The sequence below is a fragment of the Furipterus horrens genome, unplaced genomic scaffold (genome assembly GCF_987537825.1).
Source record: "Furipterus horrens unplaced genomic scaffold, mFurHor1.1.pri manual_scaffold_4, whole genome shotgun sequence".
Lineage (NCBI taxonomy): Eukaryota > Metazoa > Chordata > Mammalia > Chiroptera > Furipteridae > Furipterus > Furipterus horrens.
In genome coordinates, this window is record NW_028327174.1 from 4,308,822 (window position 1) to 4,334,723 (window position 25,902).

Sequence of the window (25,902 nt, forward strand, 5' to 3'; positions counted from 1 at the left end):
GCCCTAGGGGGTGAGGAAGCCGCAAGGAGAGGAAGACATTGCAGGTGAGGGTCTCCGTAGGCCGCCAGGTGGCGCCGTTGACACAGGACGATCAGGGGCTGCCCGTGGTGGCAGGGGGCAGGGGGTGGCACGGTTAATCCAGGACCTTCCAGACTGTAGCACCCGCCGCCTCCAGTGACTGGCCTCCTGGTGGGTGCTTGTCTCTTAGGGACGCAGGAGAACCAAGGGCCTAACCCTAGCAAGGCCTTGGCACAGGAGGGACTTGGAATCAAGATTGCAAAACGATGCCACCTTTGTTTTTTCAGAGCGTCAGGATCACCTGTAGTGTGGCAGGGCCTGAAGGGGGGCCTCTAGGTCTTGCTTGGATGAGGGTTCTAACACCAGCCCCGCTGGGAGAGTCAGGTGAACTGCACTGGAACATAAAAGCAAAGCCACTGGAACTCAAGTCCTCGCTCCACTGCTCCCTTGCTGTGTGACCTTGGGCAGGTGGCTTCCACTCTCTGAACTTCAGTTTCTTCATCTGTAAAATAGGGGCAGTAACTCCTGCCCCCCTGAGGTTTCTGCGTGAACCAAAGTGGTCAATACATGAAAAAGTCTTTAGAACTGTGTCTGGCTATGGAACAAATGCTTAATAAACAGGTGAAGATACAGGGCAGCTTGGGTTGAGAAGGGGCTTTGGAGATGGGCCAGGTCGGCCCTCCAACCCAGGCAGGAGCCCCCAAGCAGCATGTAGGGTGGTGGCCTCCAGGTGGGTTTGCACACCTCCAGTAACAGAGAGCTCACTCCCTTCAGAGCAAGGAGGCTGGTCTGCTGTGGGCCAGCCCAGTTCGTGATTAGATGGGTTTCCTTCAACTGAGGCACAGCTGGTTGTCAGGGGCTGAATCATGTCCCTGGGCCTAGTGGTCAGGTCCCCTCCCCGAGTGCAGCAGGGGCCCATTGCTCCGTGGTGCAGAAAGGGGGACCCTGAAGGCAAACCTGGGTGTTGCTAGAGGGAGAGGGAGACTGCCCTCCACACTGGCCCTCTCCAATGCAGGGGTGCTTAAGGGAGAGAATGGAAGGAAACAAGGGAATTGACCAACCCATCCTAGGGCCCGGGCAGTGGGGACCCCAGGGACAAAATGAGTGGGATGCTGTGGATCTCAGACCCCAGGGTCATTGTGAGGGGGTTCTTCCGTCTGGCGGGCTCCTCCTGGCGCTGGGGTCTATGGGGAGGAAGGAAGTGACTTCCCATGGTGGAGGGAAGGTGGAGAGTTGTCCCCTTCCCAGGCATTTCTGCTTCCGGTGCATCTGCTGCCCAACAGTGCAGCCTGGGAGGAAGTGCAGAGAAGATGGGCATCGGAACCAAACTTCGGGCAGCTGGGGCCTTGCGCTCAGCCACTCACTCACCTTCGCTCACCTGGGGCAGGTGGAAATCCTGTCTAGGGTGTGTGGGGCAGGGGTCTGTTTTCCTCTCTAGACAGGGAGCACCCTGAGGGCAAAACTATGACTTACATCTGCGCTCCCACTGTCTGGTGCACAGTAGGCGCTTAATAAATGTATGTGGGAAACAAACTGAAAACAGAGGCCAACTGCTTCAGTCCGGTTTGGAAAGCTTTAGTCTTTATGTGGACAAAGCCCCTCAGGACTGCCCCATTTCCCCCGCCTTCAGGTCTGCCACCTCCTCCATGAAGCCCTCCATTTTGCTCTGTATACACTTCTGCCACTGAGATGGGCGGGAGCAGAGATTAGGAGCACAGAGGCTGGGGCCATCCTGAGTCACTTCCTCTGGTCACATTTCTTAGCTGTGTGACCTTGGGCAATTTTATTTTAACCTCCCTGTGCCCCAGTGTCCTCATCTGTAAAACGAAGTGGTTCTCGATCTGGCCACGTGGGATTACACTGAGGATTAAATTGACTTGCTGATTGAAAGCGTCTGGCATTAGGGCTGCTCTGAAGCGCGGCTGTTGCTCACCTGTGCTGGGTTACTGCTCCCGCCTTGGTGCCAACAGGTGCTCAGCACAACGTGAAGGGATGGGCCGGTGGATGGACGGTCGGACAGAGGCCTGGACGAGAGCAGGCGCTGAAATTCGCTGTTCCCCAGGGCCCTCACGCCCCCGCCCCTCGGCCAGCAGAGGGCACGTCCTCTGCCCCTCCTCCCACCACGCACTTGCATTTGCAGCTCCCGCCAAGGGCATGGGGAGGGGACGCCAGGGATCCAAGTCTAGCAAGTTCACTGCTCCGCACCCGCTTGGGTGAGAGTAGATGGAAAGTTTTGATGAAAATGAGGTTTCCGAATGTGCTGTGGTTCCTGTCGCCCTGGTTCCTGAGGCCCTGACATGGCTCCTGGCCAAGGCTCGCTCCTGCCTCTCCACCGAGGCTGCGGCTGCGTGGCTCCCAGTGGCTCAGAAACTCATCAGTGACTCGAGACCCCACCCCACCTCCCCACGCCCACCTCTGCTTTTCCAGTCACATCTGTGCTGTCAGCTCAGGGGCCCGCCCGGGGAGGGCCCTGCCATCCCACCGAAGTCAGCTGGGCGTCACTGTGGGCCAGGCTGGATGTTAGGCACCCACCTTCCATGCAAGCCTGGGAGGAAGGCACTTTATCCCCCTTATGCCCATTCACCCAGCCATTCGTGCACCAGTGTTTATTGAGCACGTACTAGGCGCAGGCCCTGTGCTCTGCACGGGGGAGTCAGAGGTGAGGCCGACAAACAGGAGGCCCCAGGAAGGTGAGGGGCCATGGTGGGACCCAGGCCCCGAAGCAACAAAGCTCCCAGGCTCCAGGGCTGCAGACCGGAGTGTGGCTGCAGCGGGATGGGGCTGAGGGCTGTGTGTAGGGTGCGGGGCGGCAGACAGCGTCGGGGTGACAAGCAGGGGCTGAGCTGGCGCCTGTGTCCCTGTTCTGAGGCAGCCTGCCACTTGGCCGCCTCCCGATGCCAAGTCATAAAGAGACCCCTGGAGGCACAGACGGGTGCCTTTAAAGCGCTCCCTCCATGCGCAGAGGCATTACCGTGCGGCCTGTCAACCCACTGCCCCCAGGAGCTCAGAAACAGCGTGAGGCAGATTATCTGTGTCTTACTGTGACATGTGCGCTCATGTATCATTGTGATGGATCAACAGTCAATACCACTGGGGTCCCCTCCGGCCCCCAGCCGGTAGAACAGCCTTGCGTCGTATGTCTTCCTCACCTGGAGAGCCATCCCGCTCCTGCCTGTGCTGTCGGCCGGGCGGCACTCCTGGCAGCGATGGGAACCATGATCCGGCTTTCCTCGTCCGTCCGTGTGCAGAGCAGCCTGGGGAGGGCAGGCGCTTGCTCAGAGGAGCAAAACCGGCCCCCGTTGTGCCGTCATTGGGGGCTGCAGCGGGAGGTGGCGGGGAAGCTGGGGCTTCACACCGCCGGGCGTTAACTGCTGGGCCCGCGCGCCCACCCTGGGCTCTGGGCAAGTCGCTTTACCTCTTGGGGGCATAGTTTTCTGCTCTGCACAGTTGGGGTAATAACATTTATCTTGGTTCATGGAGAAAGGGGGTGCAGAGCCCAGCACGTGCTGAAACTGCTTCCGCTGAGTGTCGGGGCGTTGGATTCCTCACTGCCACCCCAGGAGCCCTTCTGTCCCCCACTCCAGACACCTAGGCAGCACCCGACCCCTCCCCCATCCAGCTCAGCCCCCTGCTGGGCTCCAGAATGCCAAAGGCAAAAGGCTTTTGGTCTGCAAATAATTACTGTCCTTGTGTCTGTGCTGGGGACAGGGGCTGTCGTGTGGGGCCAGATGGGGAAGAAATTCCTGTGTCTCCTGGTGGGGGAAGGGTGTGCTCAGGCTTAGGGAAGCCGCAGGGAGGAAAGACATTTCAGGTGGGCTGGGGAGGAGGCATCCGCTGGGCCTTTGGGGGGACCCCGAGTGGCCCTTGCTGGGTTAATGACCAGCTGTGGCACCGTGTGGGGCTGGGAATGTGTCACTCCGGCCCTCACCTTGCCTGCCTGCCTCTCCCCCATCACTCATCTGCCCCTTCCTGGATGCTCCCATGCACTGGCACCCCACCCCCACCCCAAACCCTGCTCTTTAATGAGCGCATTATCAGGAGGCTCCTGGGCTATTCCCAAGGGGAAGTTTGCATGAACGTGGGCATTTTGAAATGGTTTACAAGTGAGCAGCTCAACCAAGCCCTGAAGTTGCTCGTGGAAATCTGTGTGTCTTCTGGACCGGCCACCCGCTGGAACAAGGTCAGGAGGCTAGAAGCCCACCCACCTGGTGGATGTGAGGCCTAAGCCCCGCCCAGCTCTTCTGCAGAAGGAGAGTCAGCCCCTGAGCCTCACCTGCGCTGCCTGGGGCTGTTCCTACTGCTTGAGCCCGGTCACTGAGAGGAGCAGGCTCCTAGAGGCCTTGAGGAAGCAGGGTGGCCAGGGAGGAGCTTAGTGGGGACGTGAGGGGAACTGTGGCTACAAGCAGCTGTGCCCTTGGAACTAAAGAGGAAGCAGAGACACTGACCGGGAGGCCCGATGGAGAGCTGGCCTCGGTGGTGCGGGGCCCCACCGGGCCCCCTCACAGCGCCCTGGCTCCTGGGCTTGCTGCTGTCCCCCTGGGCCCTGCAGCTCACAGGTACGCGGTCTCCTTCTCACGTGCCTCTGGCTCTGCACATCAGAGCGGCTTTCATCCCCCGGCCGCCCCGCCTGCCGGGGCAGCTAATTCCCGTCTGCTCTCGGGGGATTTACTGGTTGCGTTTGAACATTGCAGACTTCACAGGGGAAGCCTTCGGGAGCAGGAGATGCTTAGCTAATGCCTTGCCAAGGTGGCTTTTGAAGAGCTGGGGGCGGCGCTCCCCCTTCGATGCTGTGTTAACAGCCTCCCAGTGTAGGCTGGCCCCTGGCCCTTCAACAGGGTGGGTGGGCAGTGCTGCGGCCAGGGGGCATTGGGGTTGGGGGCGGGGGTCAATGGAGAGAGACGGCTCACCCCAAGGAGTCTCAGGTAGAAGCAGGGCGTCGGGCCTGCCCAGTGGCAGAGCCGCCTTCGGTGTCGTTGCCCGGGTTAGCCAGGGAAAGGAGGGGAGGCCGGCAGCTGGCCGCCAGGAGCAGGGCAACCTCAGCACAAAACTGCTGCTGTCCCCAGAAAGGTGGCACCACCCACTTCCTGAAATACAACCAGAGGCTACATCATTATTTTACAGTTGGAGCTAGGCCTTTTGGGGGCTGACGCTGCACCCCCTTCCTGGTCCCAAGCCTCCTTGGAAGCTGGGTGACCCGGTTCTAAGCCAGGACCTGGGGTGGGTGACCTTGGGGTGAGTTCATGCAGGCCAGGGAACCCTCAGGAGTGTGCTTTGCCAGGGCTGCCCACGCTGGGTCCCTCAGCTCAGTCTCTTCCTGGGCAGCACTGACCAGACCCCCCAACCCCTGCAGTGCAGGCTAGGTGCAGTTCCCCTTCTCCCCCAGACTTTGAGGAGGCTCCCAGAAGCTGTCCCGCTCTGCTTCATCCTCCACCTCTCATCAATACCATGGACAATAACAGCTGCTATTATCATGAATCTTTAAGCTTCAGGCTTACACTGACACTCAGCACCCCTTGAGGCACCCTTGGGGTGCTGTCCCTACCGGTACCATTGAGGAACAGGAAGTGGAGACTTGGGGAGGCCAGGTATATTGTCCAAGGCTTAGCAGTGAGTAGAGGTCAGGTTCAGACCCGGGGCAGCCTGAGCCCAGAGCTAGGACTCTTGGCAGTGGGCTCTGGGGTTCCTCTCGCCTCTCTTTGTAAAGAACATTCTTCAAGGGAAAATCTCCCCTTCTTCCCCACCCCCATCAGGCAGGAGCTGAGTGTGTGGTGCCTGCCGCAGGCCTGGAAACCCTGACCCCTGGTGACATCTCCCCTTGAATCCGTCACCTCTCACCCCCTCCCACCCGTAAGAGATGGGCCAGTGCAAAGGCGGCAGAGGAGACTATGCGTTTGAACTCACACTTAGTCATTTTCAACCTAATTGCCCCAAATTTTCATCCTTCCTCTTTGTGTGGTCCCTTCTCCCCAAAAGGGACCCGCCACATCCTGGGAACTAGAGGAGGCTTTGCAGGTGCTGCTGTGAAGGGCTGTTTTGTAACCGTCTCAATGGCAAACAAACAACAGATTTCCCCCAGTATTGCAGCAAACGCTAGAAAGAGAAACTCTGCTCTTTCACAAGAGGTGACGTCATCCTGTGGTCCCCTGGAGCCCCTTGGAGCAGCAGACTGCACCCCGTTACTCCTGGTTCTGCCCCTGCCGCCCTGTCTCTGTCGCGCCACGCCCCGTCCCCTCTTGTCTCTGAGCTTTGCCGGAGGAACCCTGCCGCTCCCTCAGCCCCTGAACCTCCCCTGACTTCGGCCCGCAGCCCGGTGCAACCTACGTCGCCACGTGATGCAGGGTTGCGGGCAGGCCAGGGGCGCTCAGCCTGAGTCTGAATCTGTTCTGCAGCTCACCCCAAGACCCTGGGCACGTTCCTAATGCCGCTCTGCCTCAAGTGCCTCCTCTGTTAAATGGGTGCACGTAGCGCCTGCTGGCTAGCCTGTCCTGAGGCTGCTTGGTTAGGGCTCAGAGAGGGAGCGCCTGCCAGCCTAGCAGAGCAAACCAAAACGTGAGGTTCAGTTGCCATCTAGGTGAACCCCTGGAGTCCTTGGGGCCACCCCCACCTTTCCAGTGGTCTCTAGTGCACCTTGGGATGGCGTCTCTGGGCCTCCTATTGTGGGCCAGGACTCAGGCCCGCTCTCCTCTGCTCTCCTGAGCCCTCTGCAAACTCCACTTTTCAACCACCTGCTCCAGCCTTGCTTGCAGCAGGCCTCAGTCACCGCCAAGGGCTTTGGGGCCAGACAGACCAGGTTCAAGTCTTGTCTTCTTCAATGGGCTGCTGTGTGAGCTCAGGTGAGTTACCTAACCTTTCTGAGCCTCAATGGCCTCAGCAAATGTCAGTCCCCTTTCTCTTCCCAGCCTTTTCAGAACTCTGGGTACCGTTCTTTCTCTAATATCTGTTGACAGGGACCCATTCTAGGCCCTGGGGGACCTAGAAGTGAACAAGTCCCAGCCCTCACTCTTAGCCTGTTGGAGACCGTGAGATATGCCCGGAGAACATGACCCCTGACCCTAGGCGGGAGTTACAGCTTCAGCTTGGCCCCCCCTCTCCGTGCACTTCGGACTCGGGTGCCATCGCTCCCCTTTGATGTCCAGAAGGTGGTCAGGAGCCCCCTGCCTTCCCCCTCAGGGCTCTGGCCTCTGTCAGGACTGGCTTCCGCCTTTCATCTTTGTTGAAGCCCAGCGAAGAGCTCTGCAGGCAGGCCAGGAGAAGCGCCCCTCCGCTGGAGGTGGGTCAGGGCAGTGTTGGCAGGCAATGGAGCTGGACGGGGAGGGGAGAGAGCAGGCAGATGGTGGCAGCCCAGCAGGGGCAGAGGCTGGAGGCCCAAAGGTGGAGCCCACGAGGGAGGGAGAGGCCCAGATGGACTGCAGAGCAGTGGGATCGGACCTGCACTGGGCTGGAATTCCAGATTGGTTATAAATGCCCGTCAGGAAGGAGTTCCGACGCCATTCCTACAGGTCCTGCTGTCCCCGCTTTCTCTTTTTGAGCTGGGACATATAATACACATACAGGAAAGTACAATACATTTTGTAAAACACAGTCCTATGTAGCTACTACCCAGGTCAAGAAAGAGAACGTTCCAGTGCCTCAGAGCCCCGGGACCACCCCACAGAGCACCCCTTCTCCCCTTACTACGTGTCCCTGTGATAGTCTTGCCTGATTTTGACCTTTGCATGTATCATCAGAATGATACCATGCATCTCCTTCTGTGACCTGCTTCTTTCATCCCCTGTGATGCTTTTGAAGATCTTTCCAGTGGATGGTGTGGCTGAAGTGCATTTCACTGCTAAGGGGCAGGGGTCGCAAACCACAGCCCCAAAGGCAAGATCCAGCCCACGGCCTTTTTGTATGGCCTGCGAGTTATGAATGGTTTTCAGATTTTTTAATGGTCAGGAAAAAAAAACAAACCAAAAGAAAAATATTTCATGACAAGTGAAAATTATACAACATTCACATTTCCGTGTCCATAAATAAAGTTTTATTGGAGCAGAGCCACGCACACCCGTTCATAGATCATCTACGACTGCTGCTGCCCAGCGTCTGCGGGGCTGAGCCTGCGATAGAGACCATATGGCCCACAGAGCATAAAATATTTACTGTCTGGCCCTTACAGGATGCGTTTGTCAACGCCTGCTGGGGACTGTCCCACTGAATGAATATACTGCACGTTATTCAGTTGCGATCAGCGTTTCAGGTGCTTCCCGTCTGGGGCTGTGAATGCTCGCGTGTGGTCTCCGGGCACATGTGGGGCCGGTGCTGTCAGGGGACACGTCCCCATTGAGGCTGCTTCTCCCGAGACTGTGCGCCTCCCCATGTGGTCTGTGCGCTTCTAGAGGGCAGGAGAGCCCAGCGTGGTGCTGGCACCAGGGGTGCCCAGGCGATGTCAGCAGTAACCAGATGCTTCAGTGCCTCAGCTACAGACAAACCCAGCAGTGGTTCTGAGCACGGTGGGGACAGGCGCCTGGGTCCAGGGGACGTACTGGTGTGAGCCTTCGGCACAGGCCCTCCCTCCTGTCTGGTGAGGGAGAGAGTGGCTGGGGAAGGTCCGGGTAAACAGGGCCCCGGAAACAGCATCCGCCCCCCGCGCACTCCCTCTGACCCTGGCCCTTTGCCTGCTTCCTTGTTCATCAGCGTCCAGGTGACCTCACTGGTGAGCATGTGGGTGTCAGCACGGGGCTGGGCGCCGAGACAGAGGAAGACAAGGCGACGGGGGTGGGCCTGGAGAGGGGGAGGGGAGGAGTAGATGTGGAGTTGGCAGGTGAAGCTCCTGGCCCCTGGTGAGGACAGTCTGCCAGGCCTGGGTCTGGGTCTGAGGAGACTTTGGCTAAGTCACCTGGCCACTGAGTCCCAGATTGCCTGTCGTGGTGCTCAGCATCCTCCTACTCTGGCCTCTGGCCAGTGGCATCAGAAAGGCATGTCTAGGACCCTCTGAGACTCCTCAGGGTGGGCTCTTCCCCTCCTGCCCTGGGACTGGGTGGGCTATGGTGGAGAAAGGGGGGTCTAGACCCCTGCTTGTGGCTGAAAGGCCAGGGGATGGGGACACTGAGTGGGCACAGTCCAAGCCCAAGGGCAGAGAAGGCACTCCCTATAGTGCTCATCATAGGGTCCAAGGGCACATTTCTGCAGGACCCGGCAACACATATTAAAATTTAAAAGGTGCGTGCCCTGTGAATCAGAGCCTCCCCTTCACAGACCTTGTCCTAAAAAGCGAGGGGCTCTGAGAACAGCCGGTATGTGCAAGGGCGGTCCCCAGCGGGTCCACGCCACACAGCCGCAGGTAGCGTCACGCCCGTCAGCGCGGCCCTCGCTGCCGCAGCACGCTCCTACTCGCAGGCTGCTGCCCCCACCCCCACAGCCCACTTTTGAGCCATGCTGGGTGACTGCCTGCCCCGGTCCTGCTGCTCACTTGGCCTGGAAGGTGTCCTTTCACTTGCCCACCTGGTGACTTCGCCCTGTCCTGTCAGTCTGTCAAGGTCCAGCCCTGCTACTTTCTCTGCCCACTCTCCCACTGGCAAATCCAAGGGCTCTCCCGCCCCCACCCCCAGGGTGTTCACCTGTGAATCTGAGTGTGCAGGAGCGCAGAGGTGTGGGGGCACGTGGACAGAGACAAGGAACCAGTACCCAACCCTGAGGGACGGGCTGTGTAAGAAAAGCCAGAGGAAGGGCAAAGAGAGAAGGTGTGGGCTGGGGGAGCCTTGGTGGGAGAAAGAGGGAAGGTCAAAGAGGGAGGCGTCTGCAGGGTCAGGTTCAAGGCCAAAACAGCAGGAGCCACAGCTTAGTGACCTCGGTCTTTGCTGACCTCCTGTTGCATTGGGAGGTGGCGGGGAGGGGAGTAGACAGGCGGCAAGGACAGCTTGCTGATTGGAGGAGCTGGAAGGAGAGGGTGGGAAGATGGGGGGCAATGAGTGATTTTGTGCCCCACGGGTGGGTACAGGATCTTTGGGGAGGTAGAGACTTAAGAGAAGTCAGGATAAAAGTGATCTGGTGAAGGTGTCCACACCGTCGCAGGAAGGAGTTGTTGTATTGACAGCCAGAAGCATTTATATTTTAAAAGGAGGCTTGAGGGGGGATCCCACAGAATAAATCACTAATGTGAGGTTTCAGGCAGCTGAGGAAGACTGTTTGGGAGTCTATAGTATTTCTCTTGTCTTCTTTCTACAGGAAACACGAGTATGTCACTTCCCAACTTAGAAGCCCAAAGAGGCTCTCCCCAGTTCCCAGGACAGCACTGGGCCCTCCGTTCCCCCTCCCTCCGAGCCCCCCAAAACCTTTCTTTTAACTCCACCAGGCTCTTCAGTCTTTCCACTTAGTGCCCTGTTGCAAGACTTCTAGAAGCTTCATCCAAGAGCTTTCTTGTGCTTAAACCCCCTCTCTGCCCCACCTCACACACACACCTGGCCACCTCCTACTCTCCCTTCAAAGTCCTGCGTGGTGAATAGATGGGGAGGTACGGTCACATGTCCCCAGCTGCGATGTCAGGGAGGCGGAACTGCAGGCAAGGACCATGTTCTCCTTGATCCTTCTCTGCGGTGTCTGGAATTTCTGCAGTGAGCATGTTTTACTTTATTAGTGGTTGGGGAGACCTGAAGAATTATCATTTAAAAAACAAGCAATGGCCCAGGCCAAGGGTCACCTCCCAGCTGGTCGGGGACTCTCTTCCAGTTTCTGCAGCCCTGGTTCTCTCTTTGTCCTATGACTTTCCCGCTGTCATTCAGTGGGAGTCTGGCCCTCCCAGGTCGGACTCTAGGTGGGTACACACTGCCAGGGGCACCCAGTGGGGTCTCTTCCCTCTCTTCATGTCCCCCCCCCCGCCCCCTGCTTCAGAGACATGTGGTCCTCACATCACCTCCACCCCATCCTGACACCCTACTGCGAGGATAGAGGCGGATGTTAAGTTGAGAAACAGGTTCCCCTGTGGCTACCACAGGCTACACCCTCAAATGAGCTCCAAAGTTGGAGCCACTTTCCTTACCAACCCAGCCAAGAGGGAGGTGAGTGCTATAAAAATACCAGTTAGCACCCATGAAGCTTTAACATTTCCGGGGCTGAACACGAGCCCTTCTGTACTTGGTCTGTGTCCCCGGAGGGCCACTGCACCCCCAAGGTCCCGAGTCTGGAGCCGTGAGAACTGCAGGCGGGCAGACGGTGGGAACAGCCCCAAGGAGGCAAGCACATCTGTGTGCGTCTCCCTCATTCAGAGGCGTAACACGTGCCAGCCAGTTGGATGGCCGCACTCTGAGGCCATCGGCATGCTCGCAGCTCTGCAATACATGCGCTCTGTTCAAGGGTGGCCCTCCAATGCCAGCTGCGTGCTTCTCCCTCATCAGCCACTTGGCCATGCGCCATCCTGTTGGAGGCGCGTGTCCTGAAGGACGTGTCGTTGTTTTGTGGCGTCCTGGCATCCGTGCTCAGGCAAATGGCCACGGCGCCGTGATAAAACCAGCAGCCTGCATCTGCGCCTTCCCAGCAGCCCTTCCGATGGGCCTTTAAAGACAGGCATGGCTCCGAAAGATGCCAGGATTAAATTGGAGGGCGAAGCGCCATGCCTAAAATAAAGACCGTGGGAACCACTGGCTTCTGTCGCGGGGGAATCAAAGTGTCTTTATTTAAAATCGACCGTAGTTGGAATGGACACCTTTGATCAGCACGTTGGGGCTCCCACACCGGGCTGGTGCTCGGTGCCATAGAAGGGATTGCGTTCCAGGCAGAGGGGAGTGGGGCCAAGGCCTGGCCCAGGAGCTGGGGATGCGGGGAAGGAGCAGCTGAAGGGAGTGGGGAGGGAGGAGGGGATGGGGTAATGCCGGATTCTGGGGGGAGGGGATGTCATTGCTGCAGTGAGGGAGGGGTGCTGACTGGCCCTTTCTGGACACTGAGCTGGCCCTGCCGCAGGACCAGAGAGGGCTCATGGGGCCACGAGCTTCTGCTCTGGGATCCTCGGGCTTGGCTGGAGCTGGCAACAGCCGCTATCACGTGACCACTGCAGGGTCAGTTCTGAGTGCCGTTGTCCCCGGACACCTATGGGCTGCCTACATATCACATGGCCCAGATCTAGGAACACGGCCTTTGAAGGTTTAGCTCCCTTTGAAAGAGTACAGTTCTTTCATTTGAGAAGTTTCCTCCTTCGCTTGCTTTGAGATTTTAAAACTGTAGCGTAAAGAAGTAGTTAGGAATGTGGGGTTAAGAACCCAAAGGGACCCAACTGAAAATTCCGTCTCTGCCCTTGACTAGCTGTGCTGCTTGGGCAAGGCCGTCACGTCTCTGAGCCTCGGTTGTCCCATCTGCTAAAGGGGAACGTGCCCATGGGCATTGGCTCCTATGATCACGTGACTCACAGGGATGCCTGAGAGTCTGTGCTGTGCAGGGGGTGCTGTGCACCTGGGAATGGCTCGGGGAGGAGCTGAGCGAGTCCTGCAGACTGAGAGGGTGACCCTGACGCTCAGGCACAGTAAGCGGGCAGGACGTTCTACGCAGTGGGAGCAGCGCAGGCAAAGGCTCAGGAGCCTGGCAGGCCTGGCAGGTCTAGCGTCTGTGAAGGAGTGAGCCAAGGGCCGTGGCAGCTGAGCCAGGCTGTGTAGGGCTGGATCCCCGGGCCTGGGGCTTGCGTTTTTCTTCGCAGTGGCCCGAAGAGAAAGGATGCGTGTTGTAGCATGACCCTGTCTGCACCCAGCTGTGTGACGGTGGCTGAAGCCAGAAGGTCACAGGTACTGCCTTTATGCCACACAAGGTACTCCATGTATTTTTTTAAACTACTATCTTGACCTTGTAAATTGATTTCCAGCCCCATCCTGGGTCTCCTCCGGTGGGGGTCCTGCTCAGGCAGGGTCAGCTGGGTGGCTTGTGGATCCCCAGGGACAGCCAGGCAGGCTCGGGCCGGGGAGGGGAGATTGTCTGCTCTCAAACCAGCAGTTCATGTGGCCATAGGTTCAAAAGAAGAACTGGAAAAGGGAAGTGGCAGGCGCCATTGGGTGGTGGAAAGTCTTTCCCAGAAGGGTGACAGACAGACAGCTGGCTGGGGCAAGAGCAGGAGGAGGCCGGTGTGGGGGGGAGCTCTGGAGGTCATGCCTGCTGTGAGTGCCCTGCGCTGTGGGTCTGTCACGGGGAGCACTAAGGACTCATGTGACTTCCTTGCCTCCTTCTTGTCCCTGGTAAAGACAGGCTGGCCCTATGGCAGCCCGTGAGTGTCCTTGGCCCCTATGGAATCCTGTGACAACCCTAGAAGCTTGGCATTGTTGCTGTCCCGTGTTGCAGGGGAGATGCTGAGCTTCAGAGAAGGAAAACCATCTGCCCAAGGCTGCACAGCTTTAGGTGCCAGGGCCAGGATCCAAACCCAGGCCTGGGCTTTTCTAGGCGCCTTTTCCCCCTTCTGGCCAGGCCCCAGCTTCCTAGCAGTCCCTGGAGTTTTGAGAAGCGAAGGGTGCAGGGCATGCCGTCCCTGGAAGACACCATCTCCTGCAAAGTGGGGGTGGGCAGCACATAGGGGTGGCAGCTCGTGCTGCCCCATTGAACTGTCTGTGCTTGGCAGTCGTGTGGGGGTGGGGAGGGGAGCACATGGCCATGTGCCTAATAAGCAGCAAGCTCTCAGGCAGGGCTGGGCAGGGGTGGTGGCCCCGGGGGTCGAGCCCTTCCAGACACCAGGCTGCAACTGTTTTCCAGTCCTGTCCCTGGCTGTCCCCCACCCTGAGGACCTCACCCAGCAGGGCTGCGCTGCACCATCCGCCCTCACCATGGCTCACACTTCTCCCGTCCAGAAGTTCATTCATGCCGAGGGTGCCACTTGGGCAGGTGCTGCGGAAGGTGACCCTGGGCTCGCAGGGCTGAGAGTAGGTGCCCTCGCGCACTTTTGTGCCACTCAGCGGTCCCTCTGGGGCATGCCAGCGTGACTCCTGTGGCTCTTCTGCCCCTCAGCCCAGGAATCCGACGTTCCCCCAGCCCACCACCCTGGGCCAGGGCTCCCCCATCGGCAGTCCACGAGCAGAATCCTGAAGGACCCCGAGGCCAGCTCACTCTGCCCTGGCCCGTCTGGTCCCATGGGGGCACACTCCCTTTGCCTGAACAAGTGGCAGATCATGATGCAGCAGTCGCCGGGTGCTGGATGGGCCGACTCATTGTGCCATCCCAGTGGCCCTCAGGGGACACACCTTGAGCTCTGTGGGGTCTCCCTGAAGCCCTCTGGGCCTGCGGTGAGAAGCGGGCCCTGCGGGGCAGGCGATGGGCCCTGCGCTCTCTCCCAGCCCCCTTTCCACCCACGCTGCCGGCCCTGCGGCTGCTCACTGGCCTCTGACGGTGCCCGTGTGCTACTTCTGCCAGGAGTCTGACAAACTCCCCTCTTTAGCATCTGATGCCTCCTGTGCTTGGTGCCACCACGAACACCCCCAGCCATGTGCCAGGTCACCGTTGGCCGGGTTTCTGACTCCACTGCCTGGCCCGGATGCTGGCTTTTCTTCCTCAGCACAGACAACCTGGGTTCAAATCCCACTTCCACCACTTAGGAACTCTATAGCTTTGGTCCTCTAAGATCCCCTGGGTTTTTTTTTTTTTTCCTTTGTCTGAAAAATAGGATTGCTATTGTTGCCTCATGAGATTGTCGTGGTGTTGAGTTGACGTAGGGCATGTGTGACGCTCAGCCAGAGTATGTTTTCTGTACGATTTCTTTCCCCTCTGTCCCTGGGCTATTTCTAGCCTACTGTACGTATCTGTTCCCGCTCTCAGTTGGCTAACGATCTCCAGACCCAGGACACCAGCACACCCCTCCCCCACCTCCCTGCCAACCCTCCCACTCCAGGCTCCCTCTGCGCCCCTGTTAGACTGGGGATGCTGTCGGGGCAGGGAGCCCCTCCAGGCCTGGGATGGGGCCTGTGACCTCACTGGTGCCCTTGGTGGAGGCGCTCATACGGTAGCTGAAAACGACCATGAACGTGTCTGTGGCCCCAAGTTGGAACTGGGGGATGCTCTGAAAACAAGTGGAGCAGCCTGCACCCCAGAAGGGGCCTTGTGGAGGCCCAGGCCCAGGAGAGGGGGTGGGGGCTGGGCTGCTGGGGTCCAGGTCTGGGGTGCTGGCGCTCAGCAAAAAGAAGGGGCAGTGGAGGCAATTAGCTGCATCCCCAGGTGGAACCCAGCCACCTTCTCTGGAGCTGCTGCTCTCCCACCCCCACCCCCACCCCCCCGGCCCCTGCTTTGGGCCTGCTGTCATCGAGCCACAGAGACTGCCTTGTCGCTTCTTTTGGGGAGACAGTAGATTCATCCGAGGCCTGAGTGCTCCTCTCTCTGGCAGATCCCAGCCAGGGCCATGCATTTTCATGATCCGCACCCTCTGACCTTAAAAGAATGAACCCTGGAAGGTTATAGAATGGTAGTTATCTGGGTTTATAGTGTCCCCCAGAATTGTCAAGATCTCCTTAATTGTGCTAGCAGATTCCATCATTCTCTAGAAGGACACCCCAGATGCGGAGAAATTTTTAAGACAATTGGATGAATGTCTTCCTGCCAGGACAAATGGGAAGGTGGCCACATAGTGCTGACAGCGTGTCCGGCCTCCCCAGGCCCGGAGTGGCCTCTCAGGTACTCGGAGACGAGGAGCAGGAGACTCCAGCGGAGCCAGGGGGCCTGGGAGCAGGCCCTGGTGGGGCTGCCTTCCTGGTGATTTGGAAGAAACACGGGCCTGGCCTCTGCACAGGCTGCCTCCCAGGGTCACTGCGAGAACCAAACAGGAGGACGCAGCTAAAAGCTGGCAACATCCTGGCCTGTGTGGCTCGGTTGAAGCGTCACCCCATACACAGAAAGGTGGCAGGTTCGATTCCTGGTCAGGGCACAGACCTAGGTTGCAGGCGCAAACGAGAAGGTAACTAATCAATGCTTCTCTCTCTCCCTCCCTCCCTTCCTCTCTCTCTAAAAGCAATGAAAAAATGTACTCAAGTGAGGATTAAAAAAAACCCGAAAAAACCTGGCAGTGATCCCCCCTCCAGACCAGGGGACTAAGTAGGAGCTGGCCAGATGAGGAGGTGGCGGTCCCGGGCAGAGTCAACAACAGATGCGAGTGTGCTGTCTCTGCAGGATGGACGGCAGCGTGGGGATGCTGGGCAGGGCAAGCAATGTCCTTCATGGTCCTCCTGGGACCCCGCCCTGCCTTGCCACCTCTCGGACAAACCTCAGCCCTGAGTCAAAGCTCCTTGTTTACAACTAATATACCCCTGCAGTGGAGCCTGGGGGCAGAAAGTGCGCTGTGACATCCCCGCCTCTCCACCCGCCAGAGGGGAGCCCCGTGCCAGCTCAGTGGGCCCCCCACATGTGAGCATTGTCATATGAATGACTTATGACAAAGCCGACCTGCCGGGACACGCAGACATGCCCGTCGATTTCCTAGAACAGTCAGTGACTGCAGTTCTATGGGGGAGGGGGCATCTCTTGAGTTGCCCAATAAGAAAGTCAAAATATCAGCGTAGTCGGGTCTTTGAGGGACTAACTGGTGTGGAGGGCCATCTCTGTCCCTGTCCCTGGTCTTCCAGAGGGTGTGCCTTTCCACCCCTGGGGATCCTGTTCAAGGCTGAGCTGAGGAGACCCGAGCAGGAACCAGCCTGGCCTGACGCCAGACTAGCACCACAGGCAGGAGGCCCACGCCTTGCTGTCCCCACGACATAAATCTCCCTGCTCCCTCGGAGTGTCTCAAAAGCACGATCTTCTCCCGATTAACAACCTGGCCAGCATGTTCTTGGCTGCTCGCTGCCGACCTCAATTTAGAACTGTCTGCTGTTTGGCTGCTGGGGAGGGGAGGTGCTGGGGGGATGAGCATGCTGAGGCTTAGGGGCTTGTGCCGCTGACGTCTGCGTGTGGGGAGGTGGTGTGCGCTGACCCAGCTCAGACTCTGACCAGCATCTCAGGAGGCTGCGGGAGGGCAGGAGGCCCGGCCAGGCCGGCTGCTGCTTTGGGGACTTTCAAACCGTTTTCCTAGGTGCCTTTGATGAGGAGGGGTGGGGAGTGGGGGTGGGGAGGAGGCAGCTCCCACAAAACGACCTTGGTAAGTGTCACCCAACATCATGGTCAAGGCCAAACGGCCATTGGAGACACCTCCACATTGTCAGAAAACTGTACTTGGGGCACTGCTTGTTATATTCTATAAAAAATTGACACGTTCTCCTCTGGGCTCAGATTCGGGCAAAGCTTTGTCTCTCGGGATGCCTGGCATGCCTCCTCCTCCAGGCTGGGGACAGCCGGGCAGGCCTGCCTCCCTCCAGGTGTCTACAGCCGGAAGTGCTCCCCTCTGCCACTTCCCCGCCTCTTTCCTCTTTCCTTTTCATCTTCACCAGCTTTGAGCCATCTCGGGCCTGTGCGTTATGCAGTGAGGCCTCCTAGACTTTGAGAAGGAGTGCAGGGGTGTGGGGTCTGGAGTCTCCTAGCCCCAGGCTGGGTTGCAGCTCCACCCCTGAGCCTGGCTGCCCTGACCTTAAGACTCCTCTTCTCCGCAAAGTGGAGCTCTGACACACTGTGTCTTGGGTGTGTCGGGGGAGGATGAGCCAGGTGTGTAAAGCCCGGGGCACGACACCTGCCCACCACGATCGTGTGAAGTGGGGGAGAGCCAGTCCTCCTGGGAAAGCAGATGGGAAAGCAGCCTGGACAGTAAGCCACATCTCCCTTTCCTTCCTCTGCAGGAGGGCAGTCAGTGATCCACACTGGCCCCCCCATTATGGCCTCTCTGGCCAACGGGGTCGTTTCCTTCAACTGCAGTATCACCTATCCGTACACCCCAGAATATAAAACCTTCACAGTCAGCTACTTTTACGTGAACCGCCAGGGCCAGGAGAGCCCTGAGGAGCAGACTGGCTGCCAGCCCAACACGGGCACAGAGAACGAGACCCTCACCACGGTTTGCCAGATCTTCCCCAAGCTCCCCAACGCATTAGCCACCGGCATCTACTACTGCTCCGTCCACTGGCCAGGCTCCCCTGTGAGAGGCAACGGCACCTTCATCCTGGTCAGAGGTGAGGCCTCAGTGGCTCTTCCAGGGCAAAGGGCCCAGAGGGTCGTGCAGCAGAGTTTGGGGCATGGGATCTAAAGTGGGGAGCATTTGCCTCACCTTTCCGCTTCAGCAGATAAGAACAGAGCATCCTGGGGGAGCCCTGGGCCATGCAGGTGTGCGAGACGTCCATGTTGTGTGGGCAGGGCAGAGGCCTGGGGTGTGGCTCTGCCCTGGCCACCTCTGGCAGGTGACTGAGAGGTACCACTTGGTCTGAGCGTCCCTGAGGCATAAGGCAGGGGTTGAGCAAGTGCAGACTGGGGCATGTGCATGGGTGTTGGTGGCAGCCTGGGAGTGAGCACCTGGCTCACGTGCCTCTTTCTGGGGACGGAGTCCTAGTTTGCATCACATTCTCAAAGGAGGGATGATACCCAAAAATTCAGAACAGCCAGCCACTGAAGCCGCGATTCTCCAACCTGCCTCTCTGACTCCCATGGGGAGGGTCCGGGGCTTTGGAAACCCAAGTCTGGGGTGTGGACTCCAGTCCTGTTGTTTGCCAGGATGTGACCTTGGGCCTGGTCTTCATGGCAATACCCTGCCTGTCAAAGACTCGTATGGGGATGAATGGGATCCTGCACATGAGGGCTGAAGCCTGGTAACAGGATGCGCTTGATAAATAACAGATGCCAACGTGCCTGGCTCGTGGTCAGCACCTTGCAATTTGTTGCCAGCCAGATGGATGGATAGACGGACGGAGGGAGGGACGGAGGAAAGGGTGGATGGCTCAAGGGAAGGGGCTGGCTATGCCCTTCACACACACACACAGACACCCCAGTCCCCCATCTGTGCAGGCCAGGCACCTGCCAGGCCCAGCACGAAGCCTCCCCAAACCTCCCCATTCCTGCTCCTACTTATGATCCCTACTTCCCTGTGGAGGAGAGGGGGCCCCAGGCGATGAAATGGCTTGCCCAGGGTCCCACAAGCAACTCTCAGCGGAGCCAGCTCACTGGGGCAGGGGGGCTTAGGAAGCAAAGAGGGGGCCTTGCTGAACAAGAAGCAGGCGGCAAACCCAGGACGGGGCTCAGCCAGAGCGAGTGTGAGAAAAGGAGGCCACAGGAGTGGTGGGAGTCTGGGGGTCTCGTGGGGGAGTGGGGGTGAGGGGGCTTCTGGTAAAGGAGACCAGGGTTTGGGGGGCCTGGGAGTTGGCAGGGTGGGATGTCACAACCCCTCTTCCTCCCTGCCCTCCTAGACACAGGCTACCGAGAACCCCCAGTGGCGGTCCAGCGGAACGTCCTGTTCTTTTGCTTCCTCGGCCTGATGAGTGTCCTGAGCGTCCTGGGCACAGCCCTGCTGCTGTGGAAGAAGGTAGGGACGCACACGCACGCCGCCCCTTTCCCTGCTGGGCGTTCTCGCTCCCAGCGCGCGACTCCTGTGTAAGGCGGTCTGGATCCTCACAAGGAGTGGCAGGTCTGGCCCCACGTCGGCAGAAGGAAAAGGACAGAAGAGAGAGGCCTGTAGCCCCTGCTGCTGCTGACAGTGGCCAATGCCTGCCGTTGTGACTCAGGCCTGTCCCAAATGTCCACAGAGGCGGGTGTGACATGGCCCAGAGCCCCTTGTTAACTAACCGGCCTGCTCCCGTCACAGCCAGAGCCCAGGGGAGACGCACGAGGCCCTCGGAGGCCTGCGCGCAGAGACTGGGGACGTGGCCTGGCCCCCCGGACTTCACTCCCATCACAAGTTACATAGTTACCAACGAGTCAGGCATGTAGTACAGCATTTGGCAGTCATTTTAATAAATTCAGCAACAATTAAAAAAAAGGAGGGGGGCTCCCTACCTGCCCCACAGAGTGTCCCAGGGCGCCCTGGCAAGGGTGCCCTGGCACAGGTAGGTGTTCCCTGTGGCCCCTTGCCCCGGCCCCTCCCTCACCCTTCCTGTGGCCGGGCCTGAGCTACCAACTCATCACCACAAGTTGGCAAAGAGCCACAGTTCCCCAGCGTTTCTTGTGCAGGATCCAGCCTCTTCCCCTGGCCCCTGACCAAGGCCACCCCCGCCCCCCGCCCCGGGCTTCATCAGCCTCTAACCTGGAACACGGGTCTCCCTGCTTCCACACTTGCCTCCCTTCACTCTGCACCCCATGCTCTTGCTTCGGTGCGTATTGCTGTCCCCCACGGGGGGGAAGCCCTTGAGAGCAGGGGCTGACACGCAGTGTGTGCTTGTGGAGAGAACGGGAGGAGAGGAGCGGGAGGCAGCCCCTTCTGACGTGGGCAGGACGCCAGCGTCACTCCCATCTTCCAGGGGAGGAGACGGAGGCCCACGGGTTTCCTGAGCTGCTGTGGGCAACACGGACTGGCGTATTTATGAGAAAGTCACAGCTAAAGGGAACATTGGTGGCCGGGGACAGGGCTCCAAGGGGCAGAGCATCCCGACGGCTGTAACAAAACGCACCCGCCTGATTCTTCCAGGGACCCCCCCAACCCCCATGCTCCCTGGGGCCCTGGCCGCAGCCCTGCCTCCTCGTCCCCCAGCTCTCAATCCCCCCCCCCCCCCACCGGTGGCAGCAGCGACAGAGGTTTATAAGGTGCGAATCTGACCCGGTCGGACCGATTCCCCGCGCTGGCAGCTCTGAGGAACGACACCGTGGCGTCCTGCCTTCTGCGGCCCCGCCCTTGCCAGCCTCCCCGCTTTTACTTCCATCCGGCCACTTCCTACCTGCGAGTCCCTCCTTCTGTGTGCCCCTGACATGTCCTGACAGTCCTGTTCCCGCAGCCTGGGACACTTTCTCAGGCTCCTCTCCCGTCTTCAGGAGATGGCGCAAGCGCCGAGAAGTCTGGCCCCGGCCCCTGGCGGACCTGGGCTCCTTCCCATGACCTCACGGCAGCACTTACCTCCCCGGCGGCCCCGCAGGTCTCAGGAGGAGTGCCTGAGGCCAGTCCTGGGCCTTGCTCACCAGGGGTGCAGGGGAGCCCCTGCCCAGGAGTCACAGCCGCCGGCCTTGGCAATGTCCGGGCGGAGGCACCAGCCGCAGCTATCTCGAGGGGGGCCAAGGCCTCTGCCTGTGACAGACCCCTCAGAGCAGGTGGTCAGGGGAGGGGCACCAGATCTGAGAACGGGGCATCTGGGTCCGATCAAGGGCAGTCACTGACTAGGTGGACAAGCCCCAGTTCCCCCCACTTTTAAATGGGAATGCCATGCCTTCCTCGTGAGGCTGTTATGAGGATTAAGTGAAAATAAGAACCGGTGCCACAGTTCCTTGTAAACTGTAAAGTATGACATGGATGCCAGTGCCTGTCTCCCTCTCTGTGAGACCTACACGGTCAAATTAAAGAAAGCAGCAAAGACTCCAGGTTCTGTCAGGTAAATCAGACAGAACCGGGTTCAAATCCTGCCTCTGCCGCTTCCTGGCTCCGTGGCCTCGGGCAAGTCACCTGACCCCGCTGAGCCTCCCCATCCTCCTGTGTGGAACAGAGATAATATGAAGACTTGTCTTGCTGGTTTACTGAGGGACGCATGAGACAAGGCAGGTAGTGTATGTAGGGCCCCACCTGGTACCCGGTGAGGTTCCATCTCCCTGAGAAGCCATTATGCTGTGACGAGGGGTGGCGCTGGCTTCTGCCTGGGAGTGAAGTAGCTCTTGAGAGTTAATCCCGAGTAAGTGGACTGGGGATTGGCAGGCAGCCAGGGTTTTTAATTAGCTTCTACCCAGAGATGAGGCCGTTGTTCCACTCTTGGCAGTGTGGTGCCTGCGACGAGGGGGCAGGATCGGACGGCCTCCCTGGGCCTCCTCCGCGGAAGGAGCTGGCGATACCCACCTCCTACTGTTTCCCTGAGCCCGTTGGCTTCCCACCACGCTGCCACCCCTGCCTCTGGGACCGCCGTGAGTGCGGCCCGTGGCAGCCTGCACCAGCGTTGACACCACGTTGCCATTCGGGCCCCTCCCCCCGCAAAAGCCCCCTGGTGTTTCCCGTTGCCCATTCCCTTCACGCGCCCCAGCATGGCCGTCCTGACCGCCGGGGCAGGTCCACCTCTCTCTGGCTGCGCTGACCCTCTGGAAGTTCTTCAAGACCTTCAGGACTTGGCCTATGCTGTTCCCTTTGCCTTTCCTCCTTCTCTTGCCAAACAAACCTCAGCCTTCAGGTCTTAAACATCTTTTCCTGCCAGGGGAGGTGATCATTCCCTCCCTGGGTGCCAGAAACTCTGTCCGCATGGGTCAGTCCATGTACCAGGCTTTGGTAAAAGTTCTGGTTCCTTGTCCGTCTCCCCACTGGGTCCTAAGTTCCAGGAGTATGGGGACGGTGTCCATCTTTCTGTGCCATGAGGCTAACCAGAGGTGCCTGACAAGAGTGTGTTGGTTGGTTGAGGGCCACATAAGTGCCACCCGAATGCCAAGCTCTTACCCCCTCACTACTTCCCTGAATTCTTGCCACAATTTTGCAAAGGACGGTTATTGATGAAGAAATTAAAGCCCAGCGAGGGGAAGTGGCTTGCACGAGGCCACAGAGCCAGGGAGGGTAGGTGGGACTGTATACCTGGTCCAGCTGGTGTTTGCTCAGCACTGCCCCCAACAGCCAGCTCTGTAGCTAGGGACCCGTCACACCGGCACTGCCCTGCAGCTCCTGCCCCCCTGAGCCAGGCCCTGTGTCCGTGGGCAGTGCCTCGTGTGGGGTGATTATCATTGCCGGGTCCTCCAGGCAGATGGGTAGTTAGGTGCAGGTCCTGGAGAGGGTAGGGGAAAGGTGCTGAGTGATCAGTTTCTGTGCGGCCTCATGACAGTCTGCTATCCTTTGCCCTGGTGGTCTGTGCAGGGAGGGAGACTGGGGAGTCCCTTGTCCTGGGCCCTGACAGTCTGACTTGCTTCCATGCAGAAACAGATGAAGGGCTCATGGAAACACCCAGCCTGGAAGAGCCCGGCTCCAGCACCAGCCCCAGGCAAGGCCAGATCAGCGCAGCCTCCGGCCGAATCCCTCTACACGGTGAGTCCTGGGGCCTGGCCCCTCTGCCTCTCAGGCCTGACCTGGGGTCTGTTTCCCAGGCTTGGCCATGCCCTCGCTGTGACCTCTCTGAGCCATAAGTTCCTCATCTGTAAACTGGGGACAAGAAGTCCCACCTGGTGGGCTCTCTATGAAAGCGCACTTAGATTACATGACGTGCCCTGGGTGCCCTGCCTTGGCCCACCCTCCCCTTCTGGGACAAGCGGTAGTGGGCATGATCTGGTGAGGAATGAAGAAAATTCCTTCATCCAACCAGATGTCACTGTTGACCGGCTCAACACCTCCTTCCTGTTTTTATTGTGCAAACAACACCGTGGCAACAAGTCACAAAAATCGGAAGAGGTCAGGCACTGTCCCAAGCCTCTCACGTGGCAATGACTTCTGCTTCTTCGCATGCCCCACCACCACATGCGGACACTATTTGATGTCCTTATGATCAAGAGGAGACACTGGTGGGGACACTTTCCCGTGTGCCCTTGCGTTTTCCACCACCGCATGGCCTTCACTATTATTTGGGGGACAGGCTTCACCCTGGGCCCAGCTGGGTGTATCCACGCAGTCGAGCTGCCCACCAGTCAGCACACAATGACTCTGCCCAGCGGCTGGGAAGGCAACAAACACTCTTGTTCAGTCATGTCTATTTTACACAAGTAACCTTGCTCATTGTAGAGAAAGTGACGAATAAATGCCACCCAGTGTCAGCCGGGGTCTCCACGAGAACTGGAGCCACCAGGTTGGGATCTTAGCTCCACACCTGGGGGGTGCAGCACCCTGCAGGGTCCCCAGGGGCATGTTCTGGGGCTGCCTCTGACACCAGACGCTGTCCCCAACCCCCTGACTCACACATGAAACCTGGGTCCTTCCTTGATGTCTACAAAACCCCACACGGAGGGCATTTAGAGTATGTCCCTGTTTACTAAGGATGGGGGCCGATGGGGACAAGGCAAAGGGGTTATCCCTATGGGGCGGCGCTGACAGCTCCGCAGAGAACAGAACAAGCCCAGCTCGTTCAGGGTCTCCAGGCCCTCCGCCCAGGGAATTTCCACCAGCCCGGTTTCCCACATGGCTCCAAACTTCCCTACATTCTCTCTTCCCTCCCAGCAACTCATCATGGTGTTTTCCCATGAGGACTTCTGGTGTCAGCTGTTAAATAAAACATTTCTCTCTCTCCATACACACACACACACACACACACACACACACATGCACTCACGCACACATTAGCTCTCTCTCATACACATGTATCAGGAAGAAAAAGATAACCATTATCCTAATTCTATCTTCTTTCAGGATAAATACTAATGGTATTGACTTCTATACCTTCTAGTCCTTAGAAAAAATACACGCAGAGACCCATACATCCATTCACACATACTTTGTTGTACTGAAGTAATATAGCTATTTTTTTCATGTTACGTTGGCGCAAGAACATCTTTCCATGTGAATATTGGCCTACAAGACTATTTTAAAAATACTTTATTTATGTATTTTTAGAGAGGGGGGAGGGAGAAAGAGAGGGAGAGAAACATGGATCGATGTGCTTGCCTCTCGCATGCCCCCAACAGGGGACCTGGCCCGCAACCCAGGCCTGTGCCCCAACTGGGAATCGAACTGGCAGTCCTTTGGTCTGCAGGCCACTAGCCAGGGCACACAAGATTATTTTTGATGACAGACTCGCTTGTGTTTGGAATGCCTTTGTCACCTGTGTTGAGGCTTCTCAGAGGCTCAGACAGACATCTCTGGAGTGTGGGGGAGGGGCCCACTGCCCCACAGGGTTGCAGGGTGGCTTGGAGCGCTTGAAACCCAGAAAAAAGATGTGAAGGGAGACTTTGCTATCTTGTGAGACCGGTCCCTACCAGCTGGGACGGAACCTTAGCAGATACGAATGGCATTAACCACAGGGATGCTAATGTCAGGAGCCATTGGTTGAGTATCCACTATGTGCCAGGCACCATGGTGGGACTTTTACCCACTATCTCATTAACCCCCATAAGGTTTTAGGATTTAAGTGTCCTCATTTTCAATTCATTTTCTTTTCTTTAAAAAAACATTGAAAATAATTCTCACCCGAGAAGATTTTTTATTGCTTTTAAAGAGAGAGGAAGAGGGCAGAGAGGGAGGGAGAGAGATGGAGAGAGAGAGGGAGGAACCTGATGTAACAGAGAAACATTGATTGGTTGCCTCTCACAGGCTCCTTGACTAGGGATTAAACCCGCAACATAGGCATGTGCCCTGACCGGGAATCGAACCCACAACCTTTTGGTTCACAGAAGGATGCTCCAACCTGCTGAGCCACCCAGCCAGGGCTTCATTTTATCTTCCAATTGTCTATTACTTGTGTGTAGAAATATGATTGATTTTTGTATATTGACTTTTTATGGAGAGTGGCCTTGCTCAATTCACTCATTAATCCTAATGGTGTCTCTGTAAATTCCTTTGGATTATCTATGAACCCAGCCATATCATCTAGGAAAATAGAAGTTTCATCTCTTCCTTTCTAATCCTCACACCTTTTATTTTATTATTATTATTTTTTTCTTGCTTTATTGTGCTGCTTGAGAACCCTGGTGTGATGGGGAACGGGAGTGGTGACGGCATGCATCCTGCCTTGTCCCCAACCCCTAGGCAAGATTTTTGAAATTCCTCCTTCTATTCTCTGTGGATGAATACTTAGATTATTGATTTTTAATCTTCTTTTCTAATTTATGCAACCAAAGCTATGAACTTCCCTTTATGTATGGCTTTAGCTATATCCCACAAGTTTGGATATGTTGTATTTTTAATTATCTTTCGGTTTAAATTTTTCATCAAGATTTCCTCCTTGCCCTGTGGGTTATTTGAGAGTGCTTTGCTTAATTTTCAAATGTTTAATTATTTTCTAGTTATTATTCTGTTTTTTTATTTCT

At 57.7% G+C, this 25,902-nt stretch overlaps 1 protein-coding gene across 2 annotated transcripts in view; it reads left to right on the forward strand.

Moving 5' to 3' along the window:
• The first annotated feature begins 4,415 nt into the window (after window positions 1–4,415).
• NFAM1 (NFAT activating protein with ITAM motif 1) overlaps window positions 4,416–25,902 on the forward strand; it is a 29,518-nt gene continuing 8,031 nt past the window's right edge. Inside the window, exons 1-5 of one of the 2 annotated variants that reach the window (XM_090275317.1) lie at window positions 4,515–4,574; window positions 12,677–12,761; window positions 17,703–18,032; window positions 19,257–19,372; window positions 22,871–22,978. In XM_090275317.1, the coding sequence (XP_090131443.1) occupies window positions 17,738–18,032; window positions 19,257–19,372; window positions 22,871–22,978 (519 nt within the window). In that variant the 5' untranslated portion in view covers window positions 4,515–4,574; window positions 12,677–12,761; window positions 17,703–17,737. Of the gene's footprint in view, window positions 4,575–12,676; window positions 12,762–17,702; window positions 18,033–19,256; window positions 19,373–22,870; window positions 22,979–25,902 lie in introns of both variants that reach the window. The other variant, XM_090275316.1, reaches the window with a different exon arrangement.